Genomic DNA, 9348 nt, shown 5'->3' with positions numbered 1-9348 from the left:
TTACAACCACTTTTAAATTATGTATACATATATTTACAGTGCTAGAAAGAAAAAATTGGTAAAATAAATATAATACAACTAATTTATTATAATGGATAAAATTTATTATTATTTTAAAGTCCCGCAGATATAACTTTAGAAAAGATATAAAAAGAAACAGAAAGAGTATTTAACTGAAAAATTATACATAGATACTCAAGGTGTTAAATAACAATAATATTAAGAATTCTGGATAATAAAAAATAACAATAAATATTGATTAGGTGTTTTTGAAATAATAAATATTTATATTTCATTACTCTGTTTAATTCCCCTGGCATACAGAGAAAAAGCAGTAGAATACAAAAATGTACTTAAGTTTCCAACAAAATGTGAAATTTTAGTAATATTTAGTTATTGAGCAGCTTCATACATGGAACATGCTTTTGTCTTCTTGGTTCAGACCTTTACTTTTGTTGCAGGGTTTATGAAATCGTTGTTTTAATCCTTTCTTAACATAAGAAGAAAATAATAATAATAATAATAATATTCAATCACTGCCCATTATAAAAGCTTCGTATAACACATTCTTATTAGGCCAATTTGAAGGGACTTTGACAGTAACGGCCTACCAACAAACATAGGTTTTAATCACAATTGACTTCTACAGTGTCTATTGATTTAGACTCCTTTCATCTTTTAGTACATTTTTTTTTCACTTGTCTCAAATAGAACATAAATACTTATTCCATAAAAAAGATAATTGCATAAATTATTCGGTTTGATTAAATTTCAGATATAATCTAACTCAGATATATTAGATTTATTTACATATGAACACATGAAAAAGTTTAGAAGTACGTCATCAATATATTATAGAACAATCCATAAAAAGATAATTGTATATAAACACACCATCTAACAATCTAGTAAACTTGTTTTGTTTAATTATTGTCAAGTCAACACTCCAATGATAATATACTCAGTAGTTATTTAATTTTGGTTTCGTCTAATAAATTTACATAACTTTACATATTTATATAATCTCAGTCTTGTAAACGTAAGAGTAATCAAATATGTCAATATACCAAAATTCAAATTATATTATATTCATGTAAAACACAAACCTAGTCTCAATTCTATATATCATATTTCATCACACAACTTAGTCATGTACAATCATACAATTAACAATTACAATATATCAATCATGTAAAAATTGTGTCATTAGTTTCTCTTACTTGAAAGATGGATTAAACAACCAAAGAACTCTTATAACCACCCTTATCACATGAAATTCTATCTGCTCTTATGAACAACACAAATACGATCAGGACACACCATTTGGACCACTGATAAGCTCAGACTAACAAAGAAAACTCAAATACTACATACGAATAAAAAAGGATATCATGCAAAGAAAGAACAAACAAACAAACAAAAATTGACAAAAAATCAACTACTTTATTGAAGAAACTTATCAAACATAGATTGAGAGCTCGTCGTAAAGCGAAAAACCTCTAGAAAAAAGATTTTAGAGAAAATATGTATTTTTAAATAATTATAAATGTTGGAAGTCTCTATCGATAAGGCCAATTTAGAGTATATGAGTAAGTGCAAATTTCATCTTACAAACTAATTTTATGGAGTTAAGTTAAGTTTAAAGTTCACTTCTTAACAATAAAATTTCTATTTATAATTTAAACTTTTAATATTAAAATAATCAAGTATCTCTAATTTAAATATACTATCAATTCTAAAATATAATTTTCTATATTCTTACTATATGTCTTTATATAACCTTTTTAAATTTATTTTATTTTATTATTGGAAAATAAAAATAATAATGTATGCAATGAAAATTCCAATATATTTTTAGGTTGATTATAATAAGTTTATTATCTTAAAAGAGATTTTTAGGTTAATTATATGATACTTTTAAAAGGGCATATAGAAACTTAAAACTACATGTGTAACAATTAAATTGGTCAAAGACCCAACAAATTCTAAATTTGTCTACTTACCTTCTCCTTCTCTTTGAAAGGTATTATAGTCATATTTTGTTTGTATTTAGAGATTATTTAGAATTTGATTTTTTATGAATGATTCTTTGACAAGATTCCAAGAATTATGAAAAATTTACAACCAAATTTATTCCTGCGCCTTGTTTAGAGTTGGAATTTTTTTGTTCAGTACTCTTTCACATCTTTATTAATATAATTAGATTCACATATATTTCATTTCTAAAGTTTAATTATATTTTTCAGAAAATAATTTAAATTTTTATTGGAAAAAATATAAAAATAATATTTAAAATTATAGAAATATAGAAATTTTGTTGAAAAAAAATTATTTAGAAAAAAAATATAAAAATAGAAAATTAAAAATATAACAAAATATCAAAATTTTAATTGAAATTTATAAAATTCTAAAATAGAAAAAGTATTAAAATTTATCAAATATTTAGAAAATATATGAAAACAGAAATTTAAAAATGTAGCAAAATATATAATTTTTAATTGAAATTCATAAAATTTTGAAAATAGAAAAAAATATAGAAATTTATTTAAGAAATTTAATTTTAGAAAAATATTAAAATATAGTAATTTAAGATATTTGAAATAGATTTGATTATTTTATTGTATTTAAATATGTAAATGTAAAGAATTTTTTTAAGGATTTAGTGTTTTTATATTTAATTATTTAAATGTGAAGATGTTTTCTCTTACAATTTTTTCTGCAGCTTTTAAATCTTTTTCGACATAGTTGGAGGTTTTTTTCTATCATAGCACATTTTGTTGTTCAAATTATTTTAAAAAATAAATAAATTTATATTACTCAAACTTCTTAAAACTAAAAAAAAGTTTGCATAGAAAAGCTCCAAATTTTATTTCTATATTTGTTTTCTAAATAAAACTTTTTAATATATTTTAATAATTTTTATATGTTATAAATTTTATAAATTTGAATTAAAAAATTTGATATTTTGTTATATTTTTAAATTAAAATTTTTATATTCTTTTCTAATTAAAGAATTTTTTTTCTAAACAAAATTTCTATATTTTTTTAGTTTTAAATGTTCATTTTTATATTTTTTATAATATATATATATATATATATATATGTTTTTTTTTTATTTTTTTTTTTCAAATAAAAAATTGTGTTAATATTAAAAGGTAGTTTAGAAGATAAAATTGATGATAATAAAAATATGAAAGAGTTTACCGCTGAAAATTTTCTATAAGAGTCATGTAAGAAAAAAAATATGTGAGTTGATATAAGGTTGGATTAAAAGTCTCAATAATAAAAAAGTTAGACAGTTTGCTGATACATTATTCAATTATCATGTAAAAATTTATGTAACAACCTATCTGACAAACGCCTCAATCTTTCAATACCACCTTCAAGATTTTATAATAAGGTTTACGATTGAAGTTATAAAATTTGTTGTAGATATATTTTAGTATTGATACTTGGTAATGAAAGTTTGTGTAAAAGGAAATATTACTTTTTAATTCATTTGAAGCTTTTGATTAATATAGATATTTATATGTGCTGAAGATTTTACTTGATGTTTGAGACTTCTAGCATTTTGTTTTAGTGAATCCAACAGTGCCCATTTATTAAGAAGTCTAAGTTGAAGATATTTTTTATCAACCCAATTCAGTTCATAACCTATAACTCCTACCACAAATGCCGTTGATAAAGTTAACTTGAACTTGGATATTTCTAGCAGATTTCCTCCTTCTAAGTGAGAATTGCATGTGTTTAAGTACCAGTCTCGTCTTAAATAGAGACTGCTTCTGTTATATTAACAAAGTACACGGCTCAGAATAGCAGTATTTGGTAGTGTCATTGTACATGATTGCTTCAAAATAGTAAAATATAACACTACAGGACGAGGAACCCAAAATGGCAATGCAATTGAATGCTATGATAAATAGCTCTAGGACATGTTCCATATAGGCTTTAAGCTTTCCTTCAATTTGAAAACGATTTTCACCTTATCTATGTTTCCTACACGCCTAATTAACTGATTAGTTGTGAAAGTGTCAATTTGGTATATGGCAATTAAGGTAGATACCAAAACCAAAACATATCAACGAAAGTACCATGTTTGAAGCATAAAATCTAGCCACTTAATGCAATAGAGACACGTCTGAAAATACCATGTTTATTTTTACTATGTTTGGGACTCTATCTGTACTAATTAACACTGTTGAATTTGATCAGATTACAAACTAAAGAAGGAGAACGTATATTGTGCCACTTGCTCTTTATGATTACTTGGCGAAAATGCTGAGATGCAGCATCCAGCAGGAGCAAGAAAAGATGGAAAACTGAATGTGTGCAAGTCAAAAATTCCGACATGATAAAAGGATGAGTGAATGGAGACAAAGTGATGGAAAAATTTTGAGTTAAGAGGAAAAGTGGCCCACAATGTCTATTGGGGAAGGAGCAGGCAAACAAACGTTCACTGGTGTTGGAACTTGCGTTCCCTGATAAACAAGTTTAGCCTAAAACACTTTGGTCTGCTACCAGTCCCCACACCCACATGACTTTGGTTCTCTCTTTCACTGTAATATCTCACCATAAATACCCCTCCACTCTATCCCATAATCCACACTTCTCAAACCCTCTCAGACACAAAAAAATTCTAAGTTTGAAGGTGCAAGAGCAACATAATGGCCATCAAAAAATCCAATAAACTACCACAAGCTGTTGTTCTCAAGCAAATTGTCAAAAGATGCTCAAGTTTTGGCAAGAAGCAGACTTACAATGAAGAGGGTCTCCCTGATGATGTACCAAAAGGCCATTTTGCTGTCTATGTTGGGGAGAACAGAACCAGATACATTATCCCAATCTCATGGCTGGCTCATCCACAGTTTCAAAGCCTGCTCCAAAGAGCTGAGGAGGAGTTTGGCTTCAACCATGACATGGGACTTACCATACCCTGTGATGAAGTTGCATTTCAGTCCTTAACCTCCATGATGAGATAGGAAAGGAGGAACTACATATTTGAGAAGCGGAGGATTATAGTCACATACATCCCTTTTCAAGTGGTGATTCGCTAGTTAAAAGGTCCCTTTGTCAAGTGGTGCTTATGACTGGTCACTACTGTTAACATTTTACTTTTGTTGTTGCTATTGTATATACTATAGATATATAGATTGAAGTCCAAGCGTATTTATTCCTTGGCAATGTCATTTGTATCTTTGATGAGTGGTGATTTAAGCAATGTTGTTCATGGGGGGTGTTACCCTGTTGAATATTTTGATATCCTCTTTGCTATAATTTGCATTTGTCTGCTTTTTATATTAGCTTGAACGAGCTTGTTAATTAAATCCAAAGATATTGTTTGACATTCAAAACTGGCAAAGTTAAGCAATATGTATTTTCAAAGGTATTAAAATTACAGTGGTTATGGTGATTCAAAGGTATTAGGAGGAAAAGGGAATAAGCAAATGATGCAAGGGGTTCGGTTGTTGTCTTTTCAAGCTCCATTTTCTCAAATCCCAAACAAATTTGAGTTTCATCAGTTACCAGAGTTCTGATATTCTTGAAAGATGAAAGTCAAGTGGTGCATCAATAGTTGATGAAAGATGGAGATAGACAGGTTGTAACACAATTCTAAAACTGCAAGTTTATTAGCATTAATAAAGCAATATAAAACTGCAATGCACATATTTCTTACTAATCATGCACGATACATAATGGATCATTATGTCACATCCCTTTCAGATATGATGCGGGTACACTACATTCTCTCTCTCTTTCTCTGAATAGAAAGAATTTCATTGACCAAAAGAATAATCACTGCAAATAGGACAAGCAGAGAGCGAAGTAGCCTTGCAAGTTGCATGAAAAAGTATGCTTAGCCATCACTAGGATTGAACTCCTTTCATGCATTGCCATCTTTCTATCTCATCTAACGTCACCTTAAATCCAACTAACCAAAACTAGATGTGCTTAAATTCCTCGTCACAGATCATGAATAAGGTTTGTTTGTGTTTTTCTTTCGTAAAGGTCATATTATATACAGTTTTATTTACCTTAAGTTATATAATTATTTCTTACAAAGAAAGCTTTTTCATTCATATACAATATATAGTTTATCCAATCAGAAGGCTAATATGAAAATGGACATTCTCAATAATGTATGTTTTCATTTACTCTTACAGCCGACACAAGGGACAACGACTATACCTGTCCTTACAATTTCAAGTACTGAGATATTTTTCCTTCTAAATTACCTGAAAATTCTAGTACATGCATGGACCCCATATTAGTATATACTCAGCAAACGTGTAAATTCCATATTTCACCATAATTAAATTATACAAATGTGTCTTCTTAATCTGTCTGCAACCTTGCACATGGAAATGAGGGCGTCGTGGTTCATCAAATGGGGTCCCCTCAACAATTAAACACAGTCCTTTTGTCCCTTCCTTGATTAACAAATGACAAAACCTAATTATCTTAAGCCACAGAAATAAATCAGCTTGTTTTCTTTGATTTTGTTAGTCTGCTATACGATATGGACAAGTGTGTCACAGACAGTCACAAGCCCAGTCAGAGAAGATTTGATTCATTTTAAGCTCAGAGGTTTAAATTAATTTGGTTGCCAGTCACCTAATAATGTCATCGGATGTCTGCTTATATAGAGGACAAAAAATTAGGGATCGATTAATCACTGTATAATTGTCTTTGCCAGAACATTAATTATCACAACCAATGATATTTGTAGTAATACTTATTTGCCCAAAAAGAAAAGGACAAAAATTTAAAATAATACCAACACTTTCCGATGAGAAAAAGGAAATATTGACAACTTAACCACTAAAGTTCTCATGTGAAAGTACAATTGTACAGGACATGAACTCTTTATGTTGTCGACCTATTCTATCATAATTATGAAGGTAAGCATGGATCATTCTGTTCAGTTGCTCCTATGAAATGTTAGATGAACTTTTCATCATCTTCTAGTAAATATTCACTGCTTCAAATTATTTTGATCATCACTGGAACATGATTTGTTTTCATTGAAACATGTATCCTATTCTGAGAACTAAACTCAATAATCTTGCAGGTATGTAAAGTGATAAGCCTTAATTAGTAAACTCCATCCCAAGAGCTCTAGAAAATCATCATTAAAGCCAAAAATAATAAATGCAAATGGAAAAGTTGAACTAATCATAGCGTTGAAGTTTATGAATTTTAAAAGCATCCAAAGGCAGAAGAAGTTGAAGAAAATAATAAATGTCAAATATTGACTTGTATATGGAGATGTACTTTATAGACAAGACTTGCTTTTATACGCTGTTTTCCAAATCTAAACCCTGGTTTCGATTATTTGAAGAAGGACATAAGGTAGGTTCGGTTGCTGAAGAAATAGTAGGGCAGACATGTCAAGTTCATGAACACAAGCAAACCCTGCGTGCCCACGTACCCATTTTTTTTTCTGTATTTTCAATGTACTACACTCTTCAAAACAAAGGCTCAACCACTATGAAATTATAAAATAGGTATTTCAAGTATATATGTCTCCCAAAATTCAAACTTCATGTTCAACTATGACCTCTGCTTGCATGATTTAATGCAGACAAAGCAATGGCTTTCTCTTCTTTGGGTGCTTTTGCTTCCATCCAAACGTGGATTCCAGGTGCATCCTAAAATATTGTCCGCACAGTTTCGACTACGGATTTCAATTTTAATTGAGTTTCCACGTGAAATGTTTTCAATTTTTCATTTTTCAACGCAAAAATTAGTGTATATGCTTAGCTTTTCCTCCTTTTTTAATTTGCTGATTTTCCATTTCATTCGAGCTTATCAACACACGTGTTGGGTCCATGTTTTTCATGGACAGACCATAAAAATTCCACTTCTAATAAAGACTGTCTAACAAAAAATATTCCCAAGTCTAACTCTCTTCTAATATTATAATTGGTAAAAGAAGAAAGTTTCTACATATGATGAAATTGAAATAATGTTTAGTTTTGACCTTTTGTATAATATGTACCAATGTTTCCATCCTAGCTACATAGTCATATGTACTCTTATTTTTTATTTTGACCTAGTTTCATTTGGAGAAAAATAATACTAAACTATTTTGGATTGGACCCTACATCATTATAACTTAACTTATGGTGCCCACTTTTTAGAGTTAAGAAAATAATATTCCTCCTCATCATTATCTTTAATTTGGGTTTAATTGTAAACTCGTTCTCTGTATTTTATCAAATCCATAATTTTGACTTCCAACTTTTTTCCATCACTTCCTCAATTTTAATAGTTATATATAGATTTGGTTTTTTTAGTTTTTTTTTATATATAATCTTGATTCTTTAGTTATTCATAAATTTATTCAATTTTAAGTTTAGATATATGTAGTTTTTTTTCTCGATTTGGACATCATGTGGTAGATTAAGGAAAATAACGTAACGCCGAACTTGCGGCATTTTATTAAAATTGAAAACAATATTAGATACAGAATTGAGGAAGATGACGTTTCCAAAACTGAAAAATTGAGCAAGGTTATTGTATCAGTAGGGACCGGACGCCAAATAGGTCGGACGTCCACGTAACCATAATAGACCAAACACGCTACCCTTCTGCTTACCATCAGGAAGGGTTGGGCGTGGTAGGCCGGACGCCCGTACGTCCACGATCACGCTCGTACGTCCACGATCACACAACTTTACCGCTTGCCACCTGTAGAAACTGCAACTCGCATAAAGCCAGCCGGTCATACCGCTAACCAACCAGGTTGCCTGTATGGGTCGGCCGGTCATAAGGTCAAACCTCGCGAGACCGGCCGGCCACATCGCTAATTAACTAGGTTTAAGGTAAGTAGTGGTTAAAAGTTATTGGGCTGAATTTGGGTCGTGATTAACTTTTCACTAATCTCAAGCCCATGGCGAAAACTATAAATACAGATTCAGGGTGAGTGGTAGATAGGTTGCATTTACTGCGCATTTATTACTGTTCTATCGAGAAAGCCATTGCTCTCAAACTGACTTTGGCATCGGAGAATCTTTCGCAGGTCTCCTACCCGCGCGTTAAGAAGAAAATTGAGGAGCGAGGACGGAGAGCCAGACATACGGAGTACGAGTAGTGAAGGACGTGGAGGCATTGGATAACTCAGCCCCTCACAACCGAAACAGTTATGGATAATAAAAAATTTGGAGAATAAAATTCTATTAAAAATAAAAAATTACGGATAATTAAAAATTAGAGTTAAAATTGTAAGAAAACTAGAAACCAAAATTATAAATTATAAATTTTATGAAATATGTAAACTAAAACCTGTACTGTTTAAAGTTGTTAATCCCGTTCCCATATGTTTTATTTTTATTTTTTTTTTAACAT

General features: G+C 29.8%; 1 protein-coding gene across 1 annotated transcript; it reads left to right on the top strand.

Annotated features, from left to right (window-relative positions):
• The first annotated feature begins 4572 nt into the window (after positions 1-4572).
• LOC108321277 (protein SMALL AUXIN UP-REGULATED RNA 12) lies at positions 4573-5236 on the top strand. Its single transcript, XM_017552975.2, has one exon. The coding sequence runs from the start codon at positions 4665-4667 to the stop codon at positions 4977-4979; it is 315 nt and encodes a 104-aa protein (XP_017408464.1). The 5' UTR covers positions 4573-4664; the 3' UTR covers positions 4980-5236.
• Positions 5237-9348: the final 4112 nt, after the last annotated feature.

The sequence above is a fragment of the Vigna angularis genome, chromosome 10 (genome assembly GCF_016808095.1).
Source record: "Vigna angularis cultivar LongXiaoDou No.4 chromosome 10, ASM1680809v1, whole genome shotgun sequence".
Taxonomy (NCBI): Eukaryota; Viridiplantae; Streptophyta; class Magnoliopsida; order Fabales; family Fabaceae; genus Vigna; species Vigna angularis.
Note: the sequence above shows the minus strand (reverse complement) of the source record. Positions and strands in the feature narration are given on the sequence as shown.